This window comes from Zonotrichia leucophrys, chromosome 3, assembly GCF_028769735.1.
Source record: "Zonotrichia leucophrys gambelii isolate GWCS_2022_RI chromosome 3, RI_Zleu_2.0, whole genome shotgun sequence".
Taxonomy (NCBI): Eukaryota; Metazoa; Chordata; class Aves; order Passeriformes; family Passerellidae; genus Zonotrichia; species Zonotrichia leucophrys.
In genome coordinates this window covers 69,120,656-69,146,407 of record NC_088172.1, presented here as the reverse complement: position 1 = coordinate 69,146,407, position 25,752 = coordinate 69,120,656, and the positions used below count along the sequence as shown (strand labels likewise).

Sequence of the window (25,752 nt, the reverse complement as noted above, 5' to 3'; positions counted from 1 at the left end):
ACCTTACCCTTGATTTGGAGATTTAAAAACTTCCTTACATTCCTCTAGTTTCACTCTGTTATAATAAAGCAGTGGCTAAAATGTGTACCTTGGAAAATCCTTAAGAATTGTGCATTTAAAAAAATTACAATCTTCATTTGAGGAGATTAAACTAACTCAAAAGGTTGAATACAGTGATGGTTGGTCAAAACCTATACTGTAGAGAATACTTCCATCAGAAAGGACATATAAAAATACACCAGCTTCAGTCCACATAGATTTTTTAATATTTGAACAGACCTCTCCTAGCATATATTTAGACAAATTATCAGAGTATGGCTTTGTGGCTAAATAAAATTTAATTATAAACCCTCTGAGAGGACCATGCCATTTTGTGCATTCTGCACTCTACACTGAAGACATGGAGCAAACATACTTGTCAGGAAAACCAGGAAAACCATGGTGGTGGTCAGCATTTTCTCCCCCGTGCTTTTGGGTCCATGTAGTGCCTTCACTTGAAAACCTTCATTAAAGAAATGAGATCAATGCTGTGTCATGACAATGACAAAGGAGCACAAGTTATTTTGGATTCCTGGTTTTCAAGAACTGAATTTAATTGCCATGGTTAGGAATAAAAAGACATTGCTAGAATCTATCATACATTACAATATAACAAGTTAGAAACAATAGCTTCAAAAAATGTGACTGCGGTTTAAACTAAGACATAAATCAAGACTACACACTTCACTTGACATGCTACAGCTACTTTACATGCCTAAGATACAAGGCAGGGTTTTTTTCACACTTTGCAAGTTTTCTTATTTCAGCAACAAGAAACTGAAAAATACTTTTGTAAGCAATCAGCTGACTTATTTTGAAGTAAAATCAGTGTTATACTGATGACTTTTGTCCAAACTCACCAACATAAAAGACCAAACTCCTTTTTTACTAGTAACTTCATTCTCCATTAGGAATCCCTCAATGTTTAATTCTATACAAAACCTTAAAGCATTTATCAATTTATGTATCTATACTTTTATTTGTATAAGACAAATTCAGAGAGAATATCCTACTTTCTCAATTCTTTAATCTGTTTTTCATAGAAGAGTTAAGATTATCTTTGGAAATTCAGTTGGGTGAACTGAATTAGCGGAAACTGAGTTAGCAGTAGCCATGCACAAACCTGTGAGACTTTCCAAAATAGCTCCTGAGCAAACAGCTGTCAACCTGCAACTGCTTCTGTTTTCTTGCACCAAGAAGTTTGAAGTGACTTCAACCAACTGTAACATATTGACTTCTTTATTTTAGGTCAATGTCTTTACCAGCAGCTGCTCCACTGTAAAACTTCTCGTTTACTGGGGAGTACAAGGGGGAAAATTATAATAACAACAAAGGTGAGAATGACACTCTGGTACCTGAGAGCAGTTAAATGCAAAAGCAAAGAACCCAGCAGTGTCCCAGAGAAAGCAAATTATTTAACCGCATGGCTGCCTACCTCATTACTCAGAGAAATATAGTCTTGCAAGTTTTGCCTTCATCCTGTGCTGTGTGGAATAGCAAATCCCAGCATTTCATAGAACAGCTGTTACAGTGAATTTATGAAGTGCATACTCTTCATCTTCCTCTGTACCTTCCCTCCTTTTTTCCCCCTTGATCAGGCATCAGCAAAACAGGCATGACTGATTCCTACCTTTTCCATTACTTATTTATGTATGTCTGCTCTGGGGCTATACAAGATGGTGGGAGAAGTGGGAAACATTTTGCACATCACTGTTGCAAGATAGTGCTAGTATAAATGGCACTGATACAGCAAAGTATCTTCCCATAGGCACTAATTAAAAAGCAGTAAGCTCACTTGAGAAGCATTTGCTTCTGTTTTTTCCTTCAGTACTCAATGCACTGAAGTTTTTCTCCTTTCTTTCCTGATTACAACTACACATTAAAACCTGAGACAAATGAAAGTAGGAGATGGAATTTTAACAAAAAAAACATAACCAAAATCTCTCTTGCTACTCTCCTGTGCATGGTTTTGTATAATGCGTTACAGATGAAATTTTCTGACTAGACTAGAGAGCCTTATTTTTAGAAATCTGGCTTTGAAAGAGCTGCTTATTAACAAAAGCCTGGGTTCTGAAAATAAGCTTCTGTCTTGACTACCAGTTTGTTATGAAATAACAATATTTGCATATTTTCTCCAAAACTTTAACTTCTTTAATAGTTACCACATATCTGTCACTGTTTAGGACGAGCATTACAATGTGCATAAATTGTATATGCCTGTGTGAACATATAAGGTTAGCCAAGTTATACTCTGAGCAAAAGTAAAATCAGTGCAAATAAATGAAGATGGTTTACTTTGCCTGTAAATAAAATGTAGATGGCTGAGAGAGCAAAAATTGGTAACAAAGAAATGAGACCTCAGAAGTCACCAATGGGGAAAGAAGGGAATGGGAGAAGTAAAGGAGAAGTGAGGGCATTTCACTTTTATTTAGGCCTATCAACAGCTATCCCTTGACTTCCTGCAATTTCGTATTCTCTGTTGTCCCTTTGCTTTTACACCTGGTCACTATATAAAGACATCAAATAAAAAAACATCAGTAAAATTTTTTTGGTGAGCAAAATAGGGAGCAAAACTTGTTTTAATACTGAGGAAGCAAGGACTCAATCCATGCTTTTCTGCTGAAGAGGTAGGTGAAGAGTCTAAGATGAAGGACTGAGTCATAACCTGTAACTCTACTTCCTGTAAGTCTGTAAGTCTCCTTGGTCTCCATCTCTCTGAGATAATGTAACTGAATTCAATAAAGTGAGTTTAATTAATTGATCAACTTCTAATTGAGACTTTAAACAGGAAAGAACTGTCTGCTCATCCTGTGTAATGGGATGCTGAAATTCCTACCCTGCTTCTCATAAAAAATAGGCTTTATTTCTGTAATAGAACTGTAGCAGTAAGAGCTAAAGGGCTATGTTAGGTACTGGTAGAAGTCCAGACACGGCAAATTGGAGTTCATCAGGGCCTACAAACATACCAGAGAAGTGGTGTCAGCTGGCCAGTACTGAGTTCCTGATCTTCTGTCTGTGAGGTCCAACTTAGCAAGTTTAAAGCCCACTTCAATTTATTTGCAGGTCTACAGTAAGTCTACTACAGTCTGCATTGAAGAAGTGTATGGAGTGTGGTTAACATTTCTCTCCCTCATCCCACAATGCATTTCAATATTTCAATTTATGTCTTTCCCTCCCTATGAGTACTTTTATATCCACACCTAGAGTGTAAAACATTTTACTTTAGAAAGAAAAATTACTGTGCAAATAAAAGACTATGTAAAATGCCTATAAAGAATTGCCCTCTTATCTCACCAAGAGAGAAGAAGAATCTTCTTGGGTACATACATATTTTTTCCCCTTAAGTCTATATATAATGAACAGGAGAAACAAAAGTTCCTGGTGTGTCAAAGAGTAGAACTGATAATGCAGAAAGAACAGGAGAAACTTTGGCATTATGGTATTTTATCCGTTGAAGGAAACCACATGTTCTGATAGTGATATGCTTAGGCCTGGGCCCAGGGGAGAAGAATGAAAACAATTACAATACCACTGACAGATGTACTTTACACTGGGATTTACAGCATCTTAAGGAAGCGTTGAACAGCTGACCCTTCAGCTCCAAGGTTGGTGTGTCACAGGGTTTAGTTTAGGAAACTCCACTGGTAACCACCAAAATGGGATGAAGTTCTGCTCTGTTCTAAAATTCATGATGCCCATCTCACTGACAAACAACAAGCTAGAAAATTGAAATGAATCCCCAAATTCAAGTGCAGACAGGTGGTGACAGGAATCTAAATCTGGGAAACTAAATTACCATCTTTGTAAATCTCTTAGCACAGCTAATGACAAGTTAATTACTTTTCTCACAAGAGGAATTTTCAATTCCATTCTTCCTACTGGCATCTGCACTGAAAACACTTGTGTATCAAACAGGTCAATTTAACAAATGGGATTTTCTCTTTAGCCAGTCCACATAAGATTTTATCTTACAGCAGTCCCAGAAGTAGTAGTCTGTAGCTTGTGTCTTTGATATGGTACTGAGTAACTGCTGCAGCAAATACTATTATTTTCTAAACCCTATTACAAAGATAGGAAATCATGATGGAAAGTTTCTACCACAACACAAAGGCAGGAAAAGTTTACTTCAGCCATAAAATTTCCAAAGGTGATGAAAGGGAACGTAAAACTTTTGAAGATTAATTTTTCACAGGGACTTAATTTTCCTTTCACTTTTATGGGTGAGGATTAAGCTTAACTTCACTCAAGTCACATATTGTAGGTGCAAAAGTTTCGCTTCAGTGCAAAACAGCTGTAAGTGAGAGAATAAAGCATCTGCTTTTTATGAACTTTCAAAGTCCATATATAACTGTGCTTGGTTACTAAACACTAAAACAAATGTATTACTCTAATATTTTTCAGGATAAATTAATTAATCATGAAGAAATACAATATATTGATGAATACATAAAAAGACCCTGTTTACAATAGCACTGTGATTTTCAAACCATGAGTAGGCATAATATAATGTTAAAATAAAGATAGAACTGTATTCTTGTTTCTTATACAACACTCATGTTAAAAGTTGTGATTCTCTGCATATCAGGGTCAGTCAGGCATCCCCACACAGACTGGTGCCTGAGGAGAGCCTCAGCCAGCAAAGCTTCCTGCAAAGTTACACTGCATGGATCTTGTTGTTTACTCAATTTTACACTATACTGAAACTAGACTAAAATTGTAAAATAACATATTTGAAGCCAAGAAAGTGCTGCTTAAAATTCAGTTTACCTATCAGTTGCTATTTCTCCAAAAGAGACCAATGACTCTCTCCACTTATTCCCAAAATGAAATTATATTCTGATGTAGATGTGCTGCATCTGGTGGTGACAAACGGAGAAGCCTCTTCCCTGGTGTTTCCCATTTGAAAGGTATTTTACACACACCCAAAACTATGCTCCCCTGTCCTTCCTCAAAAGTCCTCATCTGTGTCTGCATTACCCCTCCTCTCTTGAGTCTTGTTTGCCAAGGGAGAGCAGGAGGACAGCCAAGGAGTAGCTATAGACAGTCATGTCCTTTTTCATTTCAAATGGAGACCGCCTGCCAGTAAATTCATCAAAAAATATCTTCTTATTGCACCTATTTTTTTATTAAAAAAAAATTGGTCTCCCAAATTTTTTATAAATATGAGATTCCTTGTTAATAGGTTTGTTACATTCTGCTGAGTTTTAGCTCTGTATGAAGTAAGTAGAAAAAGCCTTTTCATTTCATCTTAAATATAGAGACATACTTAGAGATTTCACCTCATATATTTCAAGAACAAAGAAATTAACTGAGTCAAATACCAAGAAACAGATAAAGATTCCACAACATATCAGAGCTATTGACAATAAATCATATTAAAAACTGCATAACAGCAAGAATTAATAAAATCAGTCCTTTTCTTTTCCCACTTTATTCTACTATATTTTGTTTTCAGGAGGCTAACTAGGGTTTTTCACATCATCCCACTAGATTTTGCAACCATATGGTCAAATGGAGAACACAGTGACTAAGTGGTAGACTTACAGCCTCAACAATCTGCATTTGAAAATGAGCAGATCCATATGTTTTTCTCCTTCTCTATCTCTCTCTTTTTGTTTTCTTTTCTTTTTTAAAATTTTTTTTGGTGCATCCTGTAGCAGTTGCTACAAAGCTTGTCCAATTTTTGCCTAGGAACAGGATTTCTACACTGAGACAGTTTAAATTCTTAAATTCCTAACAATACAAGAAGCTTAGAGTTTGCTCATTAGAAAGAGCCTTTCCCAGAAGTTAATCTACTGCCTTGGGTTTTACCAGCAGCTTTTAGATTTATGTATAATTGGAGAACATTTATGTATAATTAAAGCACATACAGACAGGTATGTCTAATGCAAATTGTTTTCTAAGTGGGATCCATCTATTTACTGTAAACTAGTGCCAAGATTGTTGCAGCCTAACTCCTTACAGGTCTGCTTTTTGCAACTACTAGCTACATGTTGTTGAGACTCATTAAAAGTCAGTACTAATGGCATGAAGGTTTTTGATCTTTTCTTTATCATTAACCTCATTGTCACTTAAAATACTGGCATAGATCAGATTCTGGACCAGCTGTTTTCAGGTGAAACCTTCTTTCTTCAGTTAAAAGAATAAAAAAAAATACAGGATCCACCATTTTATGCATTTAGTTATTTTATACATGCTCCATACACAGAAAATCCTCGCTGCAAGACAAAAAATTCCTGATGAGAGGAGTGGCTGCTCGCGGAATATGCTCTAATAAATAAAGTGCATCACTCCTAATATGCTTGATCATATTCAGTTTTAATCAGACTATTGAGAGAGGAATCTTTAAAGAGGAGGGAAAGTATTCAGCTACATTTATTCTCACTTGTGTATTGTTAATGGGCCTCACATAACCCTATTACTGTAAAGGGAGTAAAATCAGGCACTGATTTGGCTCACTAGCCACAGTAGCCCTTTTTTGAGAGAAGCCCCCGATTCAATTTCTCGCTGGAATGGATTTTTCACAAATAAGGATAATCCTTCATTTAGTGTTTACACACTTGGTTGCCTCTTAGCATTCCTGCCTGTCATATCAAGTTTTAAAATTTTATTGAAAGTTGCCAGAATTCATTTATGCATTAGTTGGTTTTATAATAGTTATGGACGAGCTGGCATTCAACAAATTTTGCATGAGGAAGTAATAATCATGATTTTATCAGAATATAACAGGAGCCATACCAAATTTTGCTTAATTTTCTTGTGACATGCTACTGTCCATGCATGCCCAACATATGCAGCCAGCACAAAATGAGTATCTGTACTGGAAAAAATTAAACTATTTTCAGTCTCCTACCTTCTTTCTCCCCTTGTCATCTAAGACAAACAAAAAACATCAGGCCTCCTAATTATTTTATCAGAGGGTACAGGGCAAAATGTATTGTATGTACCCATGTCACCACCCTGAAGTATGCAGGAAGACTTTGCTCACCACACAAAGTTAAAGCTCAAATAAGAAAGCTACAAAGTACCAATTCTTTTTATATTCAACAGAACATATAAATTGAAATATGCTAGAAAGAAGTAAAAGCAGAAGAGAAACATAAGAGTCAAACTGAAGAAAAATTTTTCCAGCAGAGTACTAACATTTTAAATAAAATGACAAAATTTGTAGAGTTACAAGAACCTTAATCTAGCAGCTTCATTCTAGCTGAAGTAGATAAAGCCTATGAATTCCATTTTCCTCTTTAAATTATTGTTTTGCCAAAATGCTAAAGTCAGCAATCTTAGCCCTCATCACCGGGCCTGAATTTCAGGAAACAGCTTCTTAAACCAGCAAAAAAAAAGCATCACTGACACAGAAGGGGACAGAGAACCAAAGAGGGAACCTGCTGGCTCTTGTTTCTGATCCTAGTTCAGCCTGGAATCTGAACTGCCCCATCCTGCACTCCCCTCAGTTGGGCTGGCCACAGGGATAGGAGGAAATCAGGTCTAACATGTGATGACATCAACTGAATAAATATAATTATATATTAATCATAAATACAGAATATTGTCATGGCTTCAAGACCTTTAGAGAAATTAAGAGAAAAAAAAAAGTCTTGCACACTATTCCAAGCCAGAGAGTGAGGCAACATTAGTTTATTTTTAAAGTCCATCCTCAGTAAATAAATCTGTACATCACCATCAATAACTGATGGTATATTATGACATGGTCTTATACCAAAAAAACCCACTGTGAATAACACTACATAATAAACAGACTACCTAAAATGCAAGCAAAAAAAAAGGAAAAGAAAACATAAATAAAACTCTTGCACAGTGAAAGCACCGTTGGTTCCATAAATTAGTTATGTGGCTTTTGTTTTTCCTTTTTAGAATATTTAAAAAATTTTAGTACTGTACAAAAACACAGTGTCCATTTCTATGACTCCAGAATGAAAACAACCCTCAATTTATCACCTTACAAATGACTGAATTAATTTATATCCTATAAGACAGGAGATGCATATGGAAGCTGTTTATTTTGATGGCACCTCACTGCACTATTTTAAATCCATTTTTCTTCTCATCAAAAGTACTGTCACACTTCCTTCAGGCAGAGACTCAAACTGGTGATTTGACCTCAACAGAAAGGTCCATGAGGCTCAAGACTCATGCAAATAATCAGAAAGCCTTTCATTTCAGTGATTTGTTCTTTGAAAAAATTGTATAAAATTATTTCTAACCACATATAGACGAAGCTGGGAAGTTTTGGACCTGAACTAAAGCACATATAAGTACAGATTCAGAAGAGATTGTATATTAAAAGAAAATTATTCTCCCACTCTTAAGCACCACCTAAAACACCAGGAAAACCTTGGGTTAAACACATTCCTGCCTATTTGCCCAAGTTTGTCAGTCCAAAACAAAAAAAGCAATCAGACCTGACTGAAATGGAAAATCTAACTTCAAGGGAATTCATTTTCTCCATCTGCAACTAAATTTTTCAAATCAAGCAAGTCAAAATATGCACACATAGTGTGAACATCTAGTACATGTTGCTCAGATGAGGACAGTGCAGAATAGACACACAGGAAGGAGAGTATGAGAAGAGAGGCAATCTGCAACGTGAGCGAGAACAAACACACTTTGGGGAAATATGTTTTTTGTGTTTTGAGAATAGACCCTACCATCTATATTGATAACAGACAAATAATACCATCTCTGGTAATTTTTTCAAAGTTACAGACATTCTTCCGCAATACTTCTAAGTCAGGATGAGGCAGCAGTGTTTTCATCTGGCAACATATGTGCAGAGCTAAGGAGAAGAAAGCCAGCAAAAAGATCTCTTTGCGGTCTCAATAGGAACCTGACACATCAGCTAAAATACAGTGACTTACTCTGAAAAAGGTAACTTCTGCCGACTGAACTGACTTTTTTGACTCTACTTATGGAAATAAGAACATGTAGAACATACTTATTTTAATTATTAAAACCTGAATTTTTTTTTTTAAAGCCAATAAAATCAAGAACTTGGGGATGTACATAAATATCTGAAACAAATGTGAAGCGCTTCCACCATCATCAGAACACAAAAAGCTGATGTGCACATGCAGGTCATACCTAAGTAAATGTGCTACTGATTCTCTCTTCACTCATCTTTTATGACAGTGTGCAAAGAAAGCCTAGGAAATGTTCATGGTTCAATGTTATATGTATATTTGTAAATTTATTTAAAAAAAAAAAAGGAACTGGACTCTTAAGATAATCAAATTCTTAACACAGAGGCATTTATGATATTTGAAAACTACCCCAAAGAAAAAATAAGCCCTTCTACATTCAAGATATATCACTAAACTCTTTTTTCTGCATCATATAGCAAGTTTTAAATATATGCAATTACTACAGGGGACCAATAATATTTGTTTTATCCAGTTGCTTGTAGCAGAAAAACTTAAATAAATACTAAAAATTAATTTTTGGATTCCTAACTGGTCATCACACCCAATAAGAAGGGGAAAACCCTCAATAGAGCACCACATACCTCTCCTAAGAAAGTCAAATCAATATAACTACTCTGGTTGTGACTCCATCCTGTTGATAGATGTTTTATAGTAATGAAGCTCTGAGGAAAGGTTTAATGAATTTGACCTTAATACCTTTAGATCACAAACCTATCTAAACAAGTCTAATCAATGTAACTTAAAATCAGCTGATTTTTTTAGTTAGAAATGTCTCAGTTTTACTTACATAATGTTTAACTATCCCAAACCCTTCTTGTTGAATAATTCAGTCCAAAACTAGGAAAAACAGCACAAGCTGAGACATTCCAAATGCAAAGATTTGGAATTATTTCTTCCACATTGACTTAGAAAAAAATACCTGTTTATAGTCCTTTTAGAGGTAAACAGTCACTTTACTATGTTGTAAATTAACCACTAAAAATATTAAAAATTTTAATAATAATCATCATCATAATTGCTATTATTATTAAGAAAATACACCAGCTTCTTAATGAAGATGAAGGTACACTTGCAAGAAAATAGTTTGACATTTGCTACTTCTGCTACTACAATACCTTAAGTAAATATACTTATTTTTTCCTCCTGAGCCAGCTGGTGCCTTAGATATTCCATCATCTTAAAAACTAGGATGAAAATTACTGACGCTCTAGATTTGTTTAATATTCATCATTATCAAAAATGTTGAAGTAATGTAGTGTGAGCATGATTTCTTTGTACCCACAGCCATGCGAGGAATAATGCTGGGTAGACAGAAGTCTGACTGTTCTTTAATAAAGAAAGCAAATTAGGAGAGTTATGCACAGGGACATCTGAATCTCAGTGGCAGCTGCCATATTAAAAAAAAAAAAAGAAAAAATAGGCCCACTATCACATCCCATGATTTGCTTGTATTGAAATACATTTCAGCAACACATTCACAGCACATTTAAGTCTTATTGAGTAGAAAAGGGGATCCAGGAGGGATCAAGAAGGATTTACCAACATATGCAGCTATGGCTCTAATATCTAGAATGCTGATGAATATTCATTGTATCTCCTATCAATGTAAAAGGCTAAGAAACTTTAGAAAGAGGGCCCTTCTTTGTGAGAGGAGGAGCTGCTCTATCGAGAGAAGGCCATCTTTGCATGTAGGTAAGACAATGACAGCATTGCTGCCAAAAGTTAATATGAAACTTTTCACTTCTCTGGAGAACAATACATGTTTGTGGGTGCAATATGCAAGCAGAGGGAAAGAGCATTGCCTCTCTCATTACATTTCTGCTCCCAAGGAGAGGGGGCCCCAAACCGCCCCCCAAACTAAAGCTGAATAAGGCTTACTTATCACATTTGTTACTACTCCTTTTTTTTTCCTCAAAAGGTTTACATCTAAACAAAAAGACATAACATTGATACAAATAGCACAAGACCTGTAAGAGTGAAAGAGTTTAAAATCCACATCTGATCTATATTTATACATTTGGAGAACGTGCTATATTGCATGAAAAGAAATTCAAAAGCAACTAATATTTTTGAGGAAACAAGTGATACTCTGAGCATGGTATTTCTTACTAGTCCCAGGCCTCCCATGAAGTACTGAAACAGACATTAGTGATGATCTCCCTCCTTGTATAAATATCTGAAGGGAGAATACAAAGAAGACAGAGACAGTCTCTCTTCAGAGGTGTCCAGTGACAGGAGCAGAGGCAATGGGCACAAACTGAGGCACGGGAGGTGCAGCCTGAGCATAAGGAGTAACTGTGGGACTGTGAGGGTCACTGAGCACTGGCACAGGTTGAACAGAGCGCCTGTGGAGTCTCTATCTTTGGAGATATTCAGAAGGAAATGGTCTTGGGCAAGTGGCTCCAAGTGGCTCTGCTCAGGCAGAGAGGGTTGGACCAGATGACTTTCAGAGCTCCCTTCCAACCTCAACCATTCTGTGGGTCTGTGCTTCCTGATATCACAGCAACTGCAAGGACAACATGCACTGAACACCATCTGCATTACTAGGCATAAATCTATCCTCTCTGGCAAAAGGGTTTATTAGACATTTGATTCAGAAACTCATGTAAAATCTTATCTGAAAGTAAATTTGGTAACTGTTTTCCCTTTCATTTATGACTGTTGTCACCCAGGCTGGAGAAACTCTCTCTAGGCTTCACATTAAAAGGCAGTTTTATTTCACAGCATGACTTGAAGCAGTACATAATACTGAAGTCATTTTCCTTCTTTCCAATGGTGTTTTTTTCTAGCTTTTAAGACACTTTATAATGTGTAACCTCACTGAAAACACATACTGCAATAAATATTGTAAATCATGCATAGATATCTCAGAGCTTCTAATGGAATTGAGTTAAACTATACTTTCTTATCCTATTAAAATAAAAGAACTTGCATCATTTTTTCAATATAGAGGCAAAAAACTGTTTCCTCAGCCAAGTTTATTTTGCATGAACGAATTGCCATTCCTGTCTTTTGAAATGGATGAGGTTTTTTTCATAAATCAAGTATGCGTTTTCATTTACTGTATAATACAATTTATGTCCAATGTAATGAAATTTTTCTTAAGGGATATTTAAAAATAAATAAAAGAGTAGATAAAAGCCTGAATAAAACCATGTCAAGTCTTCTGAATCCTCCCAACTGCTCTCTTCAGATGGAGCTGAGCAATTTGGAAGCCATCCCTAATGGCATTGTGACTGTGTGAGACAGGTGCAAGAGTGAGGCTGTCTTTTAAGAGATTCAGAATGAAATGAGATTAAGAGCCAAAGAGAGAAGTGGAAGAGAAAGAATAAAAATTGTTGTAAAATAATAATTTTCAGCCACCCAGAGTTGAGCTTTCTTATTTCTGTAAGTGCCATGGTATCTTAAACAGGACCCAAGAATATCTGTTGGAGCAGCCTTCCCCAGGGTGTACCTGGATTTGGGAAAATTTAACATATCATCAAAGAAAAGAGAATTTTAAAATTTAGAATTATGCTGTTTGTAAATTTTTGTTTTGTTTTGTTTTTTTTTCCCAGATATCCACGTTATTAAAAGCAATGAAGACACTTGATGAACAATGGCAGAATAAGACCTGCAGATGCCCTGTGACCATCTTTAGGGAAGTTCCATCAGTAATTCCAAATTTTGAGTCAGCTCAGCACTAAATTTATTTAATGCTGATACACCAAGTCACTGCAAGCAGCGTGAGAACCATAAAGAGAAGTGGATGACACGAACTCCTTGTGCGAGAGGCAGTCCCAGCAGCTCATATTCAGCATCCCTGTTACCATCAGATCACTTCATAGGAGAAATTATTGCACAAGAGTACATTTCCCTGTGCATAAGATAGGGAGAAGATCAAAATATCCCTGATTTCTCTCTGGAATCCTGGCATGGTTAGGGTTGGCCTAAACAACAGAATAACTCATTGGTATTTAAGATTTTGCCTGCCTCTCAAAAAACACTGGTTCATTAGGAAAACATTAGGCTTACAATTTAGAGGGCTGACTTAATATAGCTAATGAAGAAAGATTCCTGATTCTGTGGAAACCCCGGGAAAAATTGTTCCAAGAGCTTATTTTCTCTGGCCTAGTCTTCTCAAGGCAGCATTAACATCAGTGCCCAGTGGTGGCAATTTAGATGTCAGAATTGAGGCATTTTCCATTATTTATGCAGAAAGAAGCACATGTACTGAATACGTATAATTTCCTGTAAATGCTACTTCTGTCAGCCAAATGCAGGGAAATTAAGCTATTTTTGTACTTACACATTCATTAGCAGGAACCCAACAATAAATGGTTGTTTCAGGTTTGTTAGTTTGACCAAGGAGTCACACATTACAATGGTAACTTTTTATGCACAGTACTCAATAGAAGCATTTTAACACATAGTGTTTGTCATGTGTAAGCTAGAATATATATCAAAAACATTTGTATCCTCCCAGAACACATGTAATTTTGGAGAGACAAATACCTAAGTTACCCATTCTCAAGAACTCAATCACATTTTTAATATCTTCCCAGCCTGTAAATGAGATCACACTTTTTCACATACACTTCTGTCGCTGTTTATTTCTCAGTTTACCTTTAAAGAACAAATTGATTTTTGTAATCCCTTTGCCATATTACCCCAGCAGTGTAACCATCAGAGGGGAGAGGCTGACTCAGCAGCAGTAAGGACTACATAATTTCAGAGGTGCTACTTGTCCCTTTTACTTTCAGTAAGCCTTGATCAGATGCAGTGAACAGTGCTCTTTCCTTTCTCTGAGGGAGGATGCAAGTAATTAATTCCAGGAAAAAAATGTGGCTTCAAATGAGCAGTGGTGAAAGGTTATGCACTGTGAAATGGAGTTTTACAATGATATATTAAAAAAAAAAACAGAGATAAAAGGAAAACTGCTTTTTTATTCTATATTATTGTAAAATAAGTTTATGTTAATCAAAAAGAAAATACCTTATTAAAATAGTTTAAATGGAGATAGGAACTAAGAACTCAAAGCAAATTACTGTGCTACAGATCTTTCTCTTCCTAGGAAATATGAAAGCATCAAATTCCAAACACTGTACTATAATCTGTTAGGAAGACCACTAACACCATGTATGACTTGATATTTATCAGTCTTAATAAAGTCAATGAAAGACACTCAGAAGACTTTTGTGCCAAACTGTGATGTACCACACAGCCAATGCTGACAAACCACCCAAATCACAAGCCTTTCATGGTTCCAGAGAAAAAAAATTCAGTAAAAGTCCATTTCTTTGTTAGGTTTAAGATGAAAAGAAATAGATGTGAGCAAGATCCTTAATTTGATAAATAATAGAAGAGCAGTTCTGTGGCAGACACAGTTAACAAAACCTGGGACATCAGGAGGCTCTTCTGGAGCACAGAGGGCAGGAACAGCAATGGGACAGTACACCCCAGATGTGCCCTAAGTGACAGAAACTAAATCTCATCTCAGCTGTAGGAGTTAGATCTGGATATAACTCCTCATGTCTGAAAAGATCTGACATAATGACGTGAATGCTTGCAAAGTGTAGAGGGGCAATGATAAACCCCTTTGGTGCTTGTGCTGGATGATACACTGAAAACTCAGAATTAACTAGCAAGGACACAAGAAGAAGAATGACCAAGTAGTGATGAGTTCCCACACCAGAAATGGGCTCACCATAGCACCTGTGCCTGAATAGGGGAGCCCCAAAGTCTATTTGTCACACCTCAATCCAGACTCTTACTCTGGTTGAATTCTGAATTATGACAGATACCAAATCAAAGGTTCCTGTCTTTTTTACCAGGAGTCACACAGAGTAAGACAGGTTGGAAAAGTGTGGGTTTGTGTATAGCTTGGTGCATATCAGTTCTCAGAATTTAGCCTTCCATTCACAGATACACATTTTTCTTTTCACTAGAGAACTAACACTGTGAATGTTAACATTGTTACAGCTCCGAAAGAAGGACTGCAAATGCGACTGCTCCAATCAGACCTTTTTGTGGGAGTTTTTGTTTGTTTGTTTATTTTGAGTTTTCTGTTCCTTTGTTGATTGGTTTGTTGTTGAATTTTTTTGCTTTGTTATTGTGGGGTTGTTTTGGTTTTGTTGTTGTTGTTTTAGTTGTTATTTGCTTGTTTTTCTTTTCTGGAAAGAGGAATGCACTAATTTTCTGAAAGGCTACGAAAGTTTTCAAGCTATATGAAAAAGCTTCCTGGTAGGCCTGTAGGTGGCCTACACAAGACTCCCACACACCAATCTTTACAGATATCTTTTGTGCTTGATTAATTAGAAAAACTAGGGAGATGCGATATTTTTACAGTGATGTTTTCTTATCATTAAATTAACCTCCATGCATCTCCCATAAAGCATCAGGGCATGAAATTTTTGTGAAGTTCCAGGCAAGTGCCAACTGTAAAATGACAAATGTAATATTTAGATGGTGTCTGCAGTAAAAATAAAAAAACAGTAATCTGTTTAATTTCATAAATATTGCATCATAAATCTAATCTGAGCATCACATATTAAAATAATGCTATGCAAATAGCCATGACTGCTAAATATGGTTTTAGAATAAGACTACTTAATGGAAAAAGTAATATGTTAAATGTCAGCCCACACACCATGAAAAAAGAAAGCTCAATTTAATCAGGCTGGTCATTTGTATCTTAGGTAGTCAAAGGATTAGCATGTAGAGTAAGTGAAGGCTGCACGAGGCTTTGTGCAGGTTTTACACAGGTATTCACTTTCATCTCAATAAAAGATTTAGTGTAACAAATGTTGGCTTACAGAGTGCTTTGGTGCTTATGGCACAAAGAGCTTCTGTGCTTCTGAGCACAAAAGAAACTTGCTGTGTTGCCATGTAAAGGTCAGGCACAGTTTTCCAAGACTGGGGGGAAAAAAGAGAACTAAATAAAGAAGTGGCTTTTCTGACAGATCTGTAGTATAGTGGTACAGAAAAGTGTTTTTAATAGTTTGTTTATGTCAACTTTATTTTGACTAATTTCTCTATAAAATGAGAGAAATTAGTCAACTCTTAACTGTAGCACCAGTAGAGAGAATACCTATTGGTAATCACTGGTACAGCCCTGTGGGATTGGAGAGGAAAGACAGAAGGTTTGGAGTAATATTCTAACCTGAACTTTTTTTAACCTTTTCAGCAGACTTTGCCCATTGTAGACTGCAATGCATCGAAGAAAGCAGGACTAATACAGCTCACTTGCTGTGAGAGACACACTTTTGCCTGGCCTTAACACAGAGTGGTCTCTATACAGTAAGAAATAAGTCTTAGTACATATTTGAAGCCATTCCAAGTGGAATTGTTTTCTATCTCCTTGGAAAGTGGAGCAGAAAAGAAGGTAGGGCAGGCACATGCAAAATCTGCACCTACTCTTTATAACCACAGGACTGAGATAGATGCTGTGTGTTTGTAAAACAAACTGACTTGCATAGCACATTCATGACATTAGGAATGTCCATATTGCAAACACTGCACTTTGGAAGCCCACAGGACTGCCAGCCCAAGCTGCAGGAACAGCATTCTCACTGTTCCTAACTACTGTGCTCTGCTTTAATTCAAGAGGAAAAGAATGATAACAGATTCTCTCTGCTTTGTGGAGAAAGTAACAAGAATCTCAAGTGCAAATTATTTTCACAGCCAAGCATTATTTTAAAACCAAAACAGAATAAAATTATCATTTTAACTTTCCAGAAGATATCTGCCTTTCCTCTTTTGTACTTTTGTGCTGAAGTATCTTATCAAATCCTCAAAATCTGGGATTTTTTGAATCAATCTTGAAAATTGAAACAGCTTCCACTACAAGTTTCCAGCCACTTTCTTTTCATATGTACTGTAAAATATGCTAACAGAAAGAAGAAGCAGCTGTAATCTGCTCATTCAATTGAATTTATCAGCCTGCATATATTTATTGTGTCATTGAACCCATATTTGCCAAAAGAATGTAGGCCCACATACATTCCAGGCAATCAGAAGTTATTTATAGGTGTACACTACTGAAACTTCTTGTAATAGCATTTCCACCATGGATTTATGAGGAATTCCTGGGAGACGATGCAGGGTTGATGTTTTGTGGGGTTTTTTAAGTCCCCCAAACCAAGAACAGTCTAGATTCTGTAAAAGCTGAAAAGTTTGGAAATGTATTTAGGTTTATTTAATACAAGGAATGCAATGATCCCAAATCAAACAGGACAGATGTGAAAGTCTTCATTTCCAGAAGTGGACATGCTGAAGGAAGCCTCTGAGTCTAGCAAAGGACTCATATTGTGTGATGTCAACGGAATCTGTAAGATTCAGACTCATCTAGTGACAAAAGCAATGCCTTTCAGCAGCACTGACTTCATGTATGCAAGCTGAATACAATATTTTCTGTGTTTTCATCCATTGGAAATGTACATTAATACTGTCTTCTCTTGTGTCCTGATTTATATATGATTCAAGCCTAGGCTAATCACCAATATTTGAATGCAAATTTTGAAAGAAAAAGAATCCCCTTAGATGTGTTCATCTGGAACACCACAAAATGCAGCACTTTGAAGCCTCTAAAATAAATTAGAGATAGTTGGTTAATTCAGGAATAGCACACAAAGCTTGAAAGGCATTGTAGTTGTGGCTTTTTGAATTAGATGTGTATAAGTATGGTATGGTTTATTCTTTTCAAGGAGAATATAAAACCTGGGGTTTTAATTGCTATTTTTTTACAGTGCTATTACATGTAAAGGCATTGAAGCACCGCGCTACATTGAGAACATAAAGCTGAAACTGTAAACCACAGCAAAAGACAAATTTAAACACTTGAACATGGGCTGAATATGAAAGTTCCTTATAACCAAGCTACACGGTATGGATCAGTCCTCTTCAAGACCTAAGCCTCTCCCACAACCAACCTGGTTGACTAATCTGATTTAGGAGAGAGGAAGAACTCTCATTCAACAGTAACACAACCAGTGAAATTTAGCAGCACTCAGATAGAAGAAAAAAACCTTTCAAACCTTTACACAACTGCACATTCAACTCACTCCCCAAAACTCTCTCATTTTAGGGTGCAAACCAAACTTGAGAGATCTCTTACTAGTTTTCTGTCCAAGAACAATAATTTTTCCTTGACTTCACATGCTGCAACAGGCTGGAAGGATTAATATTCTCAACTACACATCTATTTAAAAACTTCTGGCTTCAGCCCATAATGATCACAACATAGATCTGAATTCAGGTGTTTCTGAGGCCTTAACAATAGCTCCAAGGTTTGAATAAACATCTGTCATCCCATCCTTTTAGCACATGTGCAGTTGCATAGATTGTACATACAATCAGGTTAATCATTAGTCCTTTAAATAAAGAGTTAAGTGTGTCTTTCAAGGACTGCAGCTCTAGTCTGCACCATGTTCCTTGTATATGCACCAAATAATAGAAACAAGTGAGTGAAATTTTCAACATCCTTTGAACTACTCTTCTCAGCTATAAACAGCAAGAAAAAAAATAAGACTACATATATACATAGCCATATGTATGCAAATAGAAAAGACTAAATATGTCATCTCCATATACCCCAAAACCTTGAAACAAATCCAAAAAATCTTACCCTTGCCAACGTCAAGGTTCCTTGTTTACATACATTGCAGCGGACCCTCAGTTTTCCAGGCTTCACAGCTTGGCAGAAATTTTTGCAAAAAACATAAAAACTGTTGTAACTTGCTGCACCTGTCAAGAGGAAAAACAAACAGGAAAAAAAACCACTTTTGATGTAGACTGAAAATCAGCAGCAAACTGTCATGAAAGCTTTATGTTTTACTCCATAAGTGATAAAATAAATTTCATTTCTGAAGAGAGCTTTGCGATCACCTTTTCTTGCCTGGTCTAGTTCCTAACACCTTCCAGTAACTCCTGCTTGTCAATCAGTAAGTACAGGTGAACTACACTATAACTCCTTGAAATGCATCCAGAGCTTATCACTGATCAGCACCAAGTTAAATCTTTGGCAAGTGATGTATGAGATTAATTACCCCGACCCTCCATAATTTGCATCTCGCTTCTACTCTAAAATTGTCTAGCTGCAATTTTTATGAGGTCAAATTGCATGAAAATTTCTTTAGATGAAGTTTGAAAGATGAGTTTGACTGATATCACAACAAGAAAACAATTTAGCAAATTTACTTCTACTCATGGAAGACTGGAAGCCAGTTCTTTATTCTTTCTGGCAGCCTTATAACCTAGCAAAGTTTGCAAACTGCTGCCAAGATATTAGGCCAAGTAAATTTTCAAGGAAAATGAAATGAAACGCATTCTGTTCTGCTAAACTATGGAACAGAATGTGATATGCAGAGAATTGTCAAAGCCCAGGGCAATGCTAATGAATTTGATTTCACAGGCAATGCTGATCACTGTTTGAATGAAACACTTTTTAGAACAGTTATGGATATTCCTTACAAAATGTTGGAATATCTCTGGCATGGTTTTAATCTAGACTGGACATCTCCAAGGTCAGAGACTCAAAGTTATCATCAGAAATTGAAATGAGACCAGAATAAAGTTTCAAACAAAAATTTCTCAATTTTAAGAGAAGATTTCATCCATTAACAGCAGTGAACTTCAGAATCACTATCAAACCCTTAGAGATGAAAATTTTTTTACTGTCGTTCTCCCTATTCTCTTATTTCTCCCTGCATTCATCAGAAATATATGCTTTATGTACATGTGAATCTTAGCACATCACCACATTAAATATGACCGGGAATAATATTTTTAAACATGGCTGACTTCCTTTATTTTTACATGTCCTTTACACATTAAAGGGTCAGAACCTGCGTTCTGCCAATGCAAAATGTCAATCAATTACATTTTATACCTCTTCATGGCTGTCCTGATTTAAATGTGCTTGAATATGATATAAATGTAACTCAAATGTGATTTCAGTAACTAAGACTCAACCTCAGAGAACTCTGTCATACAGAAAAATTCTTTTTTTTCTAAGAAAAAGTATGCAGATGTCTACAAAGATGTGCACTGTTGAAAAAGATATTTTAACACTTCAATTTTTCAGAAACATTAGCTTCATAACAGTATATGAGTGATGTATTCAAAACTAATTTTGGTCAACTGATCTATCAAGTGTTTTCACTATGCTTCCTTGGAAAGTATTAACCACCATGGCAGGACATAAAGTACTACAGAATTTTAATGGAATTCAGTTTTTGTGGAAAATGACACATACCCATATATTCACACACCTACACACTTTTCATACGAATAACTCAAAAGGCTGAGAGCACACTTCTAAAATCAGTCTAAAACACAGTTCTGGAATTAAAATAGTTAAAGGAAAAAGGTTTATGCTGAGCTATTTAATATATGATTTGATGTTGTGAAACATAATATGACAAAGTTTTGGACAACTGGACATCCATTCATTCGTACTTTGCTGGAGGCTCTCATTAATGGAACTGAGAGCATTTCTGGATTAGACTTGATTTGAGCTAAAATCCACATCACTTAACATCAAAAATCTAAACTATGGTATTACATATGAGAAGGAGGACACTTGCAAGTGACTTAATTTTACTTTTGGCAGTTCCTCTATGCAGGACCAGCAGATCAATCAATAAGAGTAAAAGGCCAGTGCCTTTAGCACAATTCAAAGGTAATGCTCCATGACTTAAGAAAGCAGGAAAGTTATTGCTAGTAGAGGTCCACAATAATCAAGATGATTTCAGCCACTTATTCCTGACTTGGTCTCAACAGCAGGAAGTGAGACCAGAGCCTGTTATCTATTCTGTTATCACCAGTCCTCTCCCATTGTTCCAATTTCCTATGTGAGCTGTCTAATGGGACTACTGAAACTGCTGCTTCTATTCACACTCATCTTGAGTAATTCTGTGACACCAGTGCTCACTGTCCCATTCATTCCTACACTCCAAAGTGATTCCTAGTGTGACTCTAATGAAATCCTTCCAGTTAAACAGAACCATCTTATGAGTACATGAGCCCTTACAGCATAAAATAATTTGTTAATTGGCTGATGCCTTTCCTGATCCAGTCCTCCATTCCCTGCTGTCTTGTGTCCCTGTCTCATTTTTTGCCAAGGATTAAAATTTATTTCAAGGATTAAAACACTTGAGGCAGGAAGCATGCTCTCTGTCTGCTTTGTGTTCTAAGCTCATTCCATCTGGACCGAAAGATAAAATTATTTTATTGATAATAGTCTGCAAAATATTCATGGGATAGTATGGCATAAATCAGCATGACTGAATACTGCAGTAAAAAATAGTAGTCATAGGAGAGGCCTAAAATGAGACATATTGCTGATTTACTATAGAGGATAAATCTTATGCATTAGCTTGATATTTGCTCTGTGCAAAAATAGACCACATTAGCTCAATATTCATTTTTCTTAGCACTTTCAATTTTGTTTTCGGTTTTCATGAATATAAAAAGTCCCCCCAAACACATTCCCTGCGCACAAATTTGAAACACAAGAAACAAATTTATAATATAATGGGTTGGAGCAGTTAAGCAGCACAGATCTATTCAGAGACACAGAATAACTTTAGAAATATCTGCAATAGCAAGGAAGCTGGAAAGGCACAATGTAATAAGAGGAATGCACTGATTTTAGAAGGAATGTGTTAAGTGGAGATTTTCAGCAACACACTGACCATTTTATGCAGATGTGCTGATCACATTCTCACAAAGTGCAGTTACATCATTAGGTGCAGGTCCTGAGCAGCATCAGCAGGCGAAACAAAGACTTAATTAAAAACGCAAATGCTGTAAGTCTGCTTACAGTACAACACTGATGGCCAGCATTAAGCTCTTTACTGACTATATTACCATGGCCCTTGGCTGAGACTTCATCCCCTTGGACCCCTTTTCAAAGAGAAACTGAAAGACACAGGAACAAGGAAATCTGTCTTATGCACCAGCTCTGACACATCAATATTAATAAAGAATGTAATTATGGCTCAGTGCCAGTAAGCACTAAAATTGCTGCAGAACCAACCACACAAGTAAATGTATGAGGCACACACCTTTTGGGTGTACACCTTTAGTGAGAATTGGGAAAACAATCTCTATTTTGCAGTTTTCACTTCCAAATATCATATAAAGCCACTTATTACAAGCTAGTTTTAGGTAAATGCTTCATGGTTTTCTCTATGGAGTTAATTTAATTAAGTTGCCTTTACAGGCAAAAAAAAAAAAGAGAGAGAAAAAGTTAGGATGATATGAATACAAGAGGCCTCTCATTTATGATCTGTGTCAGGACCTGTCCTCTCACCCCAATGAGACACACTCTCTCTTTTCTACCTCTTCAAAGATAATTTCCTCACAAATATCACACCACCAAAAAAAAGGTCTTAAAACTGTTTTCCCTTTTAGCATTTTATATAAAAAGAATAAGTAGCTTTCTCTGATATGTATCCCAGTGTTTTTATACTGTCTCCCCATTTAGGTTTTTAAGCTCCTTGCGACCTGAATTACCTCCTCATTTCTGTGTTGTTAATGATGACCATGCACAGGGAGCTTTGTACAGGTTAGTGATAGCACAGACCAATTATTTCGATATGCATGACTAGTTAATGAGAAAACATTAGTCATAATGACTATAGATTTGATCCTGAAATCTCTAATCAGTCAAAACACCCATTATCATCTCTATGACTGTTTAAGTGAATAAAATCTAAATAGGGATATTAGTAGCTGAAAACCTGCTGTTCTCATTTGAACTGCATTTTCATATAGATTATACTGATTACTGAGTCTTTCCTATAATCACCTGTTTAAAACAGGACACAGCTATCTTTCAACAGATTGAAAACTACATAAAGTTAGCATTGTTTCAGACTCCATTATATTTACATTTAGACTAGTTGCAATTTGTGAAATATAGACTGACTGTCAGAGACCTCAGACTATTTTAGCAATTTGCACCTACATAATGAAAAATACACAGTTAGAAAAGAAAGAAAATAAGTATTCCTCCAACTGTGTTCACTTTAAGGACTTTGTTTGATTCAACACAGTAGAAGGAAAAATGTCTGAAATACAAACCCGGAAGGCTCAAACTAGTGAAAATTTCCACATAAAGCTAAGTTTAAAAAAAAATAATGTAGGTTTCGTTTCTGGACCCAAAGAAAGAGAAATTACTTACAAGATCTCATTTATTTTGCAAAAATACAACTGGTATGTTCTGTCTTTAACTTTTGTCCTTTAACCAATTTTCTTTATCTGCAAAGACATCACAGAGCACGTAGCTGTCCTCTCCAGACCCATGTATGTGGAAGCACACATTTATAAACTTTTCTACCTGTTCTAGATGATACCTATTCTTTATGATGACTTTCTAATTTATAACATGAAAATGGTATTTATTTAACAGATAGATTTATCTAACCTGGTTGTGATATATTATAGTGAGAAAAATTGACACTTTTATGGTTTGATTCAATTAATCTTAAAGTAGATATAAGAGCATACAACCATGTCAGATAAATTGTGTCTAAAAGGGTCTGTTTCTCTTTTGTGGGGATTTAGAACCACAAGGTGTGGTAGAAATATCTACTTTGCAAACCTCTAAAATTAGGGAAGAAGAACCCCACATGATGATGCCATGCAAAAGAACTCATGACTAAGAGCTGAATGAATGATAACAATATGAAATAGAATAAATTAAAAAAAAAACCAATCAGCCAACCACAACTCTTTCTTGATACTCAAACAGGACTTGCAGAATGTCTATGGATCTCAGGTAATTAAAGTATGTGGAATACACCTACATACAGAATAAAAGAAATGGTCTTGTCACTGTTACAAGGACTAAAAAATTAAGAAGAGTTGAAATTTGGCTGAAGAGGGTATAATGTCTAAGAAGTGGAGTATCAGAAGTTACTTGACAAAGACAATGGGGTACACTTATTTTTTTAATGCTTTTTCAGTGAAAAATTTAGTGTGAGAAAAAACAATCAGGAGACATCTATGAATTTTAAAAATGCAAAAAGCACAGCATTTGATCTATCTGGAATTACTGAAATTTAGGACATTATTATATTAGGATTTCTCTTCGAATCATTATCATGAAAGAATCATCTGTTTCGCATTTCTGAGTCCCAGTATCATTTACCTCCACTTTCTTTTATACTTCACCCACATCCCTCATTATCTTTTTACCCATCTTACTTCTGTAATTACCTTTTCCCTGTCTCATTCCCTTTCTTGACCTCTATATAAGGTCATCTTTCTCTTACCTCTCACAATATATCTTCCTCTTCTTCAGCTTGCTCTCTGATTTTCAGACAAAGGAGCAAAATTCAACATTATTGCTCATATTAACAATAAAGAGTGAAGGATTCAAAAAGAGGAAAAAATAAAAGCCACCAAAAACCAATTGTGATGATTCTGCCAGACAGCAAAACATGGAATTAAAAAACCCAAAACAAAACAACACACCAGAAATTTCATGAAACTGCTGAAAGCTGGGCAAACAATACATGGGAGAAAAACAGTGCTACAACAACTAAGTGTTCAAGACTTACGAGTGTCAAAAGGTCTACTATAAAATGTACTTCTTGTGCATGAGGAAACCACTATGCAGCAATCATAATATTCCCACAAATCTCCACTTGAGCTGCTTTTTACATCCTTGAGGGGACCCAGTGTGACCTGTGGTGATGAGAGCTGGCTAGGCCTGGTTTATTTGCAGCTGAAGGCAGCAACTTCTCAGTTTAAGCCTAAGCATATGAAGAAAAGTGAAGATGCTCCAGAAATCTGCCTGGGTTGCACAGATCATGCAGTGCAGGCTTCAGTATGAGCAGCAGACCCAGCCGATCACAGATTCAGCAAATAAACTAAGAAATGTTTAAAAATTAAACCAGTGGTCACCAAGAAAGTCCATAAGGACAAGACTGGTCCCACGTCAGGCCAGAAAAACAAGAATATACAAGATAAACATCCAGACACAGCACACTTATAAACACAGCCCAATGATGCAAAAAGGAAAGGACCTGAGCCTAAATGTAACTCCTGGGCCAGTCAGCTCACTGAGGATGTGTGAGGTAAAAACCTCTGACAAGGCTTCCAGCAGCTCTTTCTCACACAGCCCTTTTAATAAAAGTCTGACCCAATTTACACAACTGCACATTTCACAACTGGCCTTTGACACAACTAGCTAAACGCCCATGCAGGGAGGGAGGCTGAAGAAGTCAAAATAATGGCTATTCCTACTGACTTGCTTCTCTGAATTAGCTCCCTAATTGCTTCCCGTGTCCCAAAAACCCCAGCTCTACTCAACTACAATTACAACTCAATTATTTACAACTACGAAAGGTTGGAAACCAGCAGCAACATTCTTGCTGTTAGCTGTGTTACAGTCTGCCACCCCAAATCATTATAGTCAGGAAAAGTTTGCTTTTCAGAGCACCCAAGGATCACATAATGAGGTAGCAAGGCTTATATGGAAGGCAATTGATTTATTCAAGGTACTAAAACTTTATCCTTGGGAGTGGTCAAGGCCTTCTTGGATGGGGCTTGGACCAACTTTGGTGGAAGGTATCACTGCTCATGGAAGGCGATTGGAACTAGATGATTTCTACAGATCTTTCGAACCCACATAATTCTATGATTCTGTGATAAAAACCCCCTTTCTCAGCAATTTTAAAATATAAATTATATTGTTACTGGATGAAATGCAAAATTCTCTTGTGTTCAAATACATAGTTAAAATACAGGAAGTAAATTTCAGGAATAAATGATCAGTTTT

General features: G+C 36.2%; 1 protein-coding gene across 3 annotated transcripts in view; it reads right to left on the bottom strand.

Moving 5' to 3' along the window:
- PRKN (parkin RBR E3 ubiquitin protein ligase) overlaps positions 1 to 25,752 on the bottom strand; it is a 689,640-nt gene that overhangs the window by 428,984 nt on the left and 234,904 nt on the right. For all 3 annotated transcript variants that reach the window (XM_064708670.1, XM_064708671.1, XM_064708669.1), the window contains exon 4: positions 18,586 to 18,704. In XM_064708670.1, the coding sequence (XP_064564740.1) occupies positions 18,586 to 18,704 (119 nt within the window). The remainder of the gene's footprint in view (positions 1 to 18,585; positions 18,705 to 25,752) is intronic.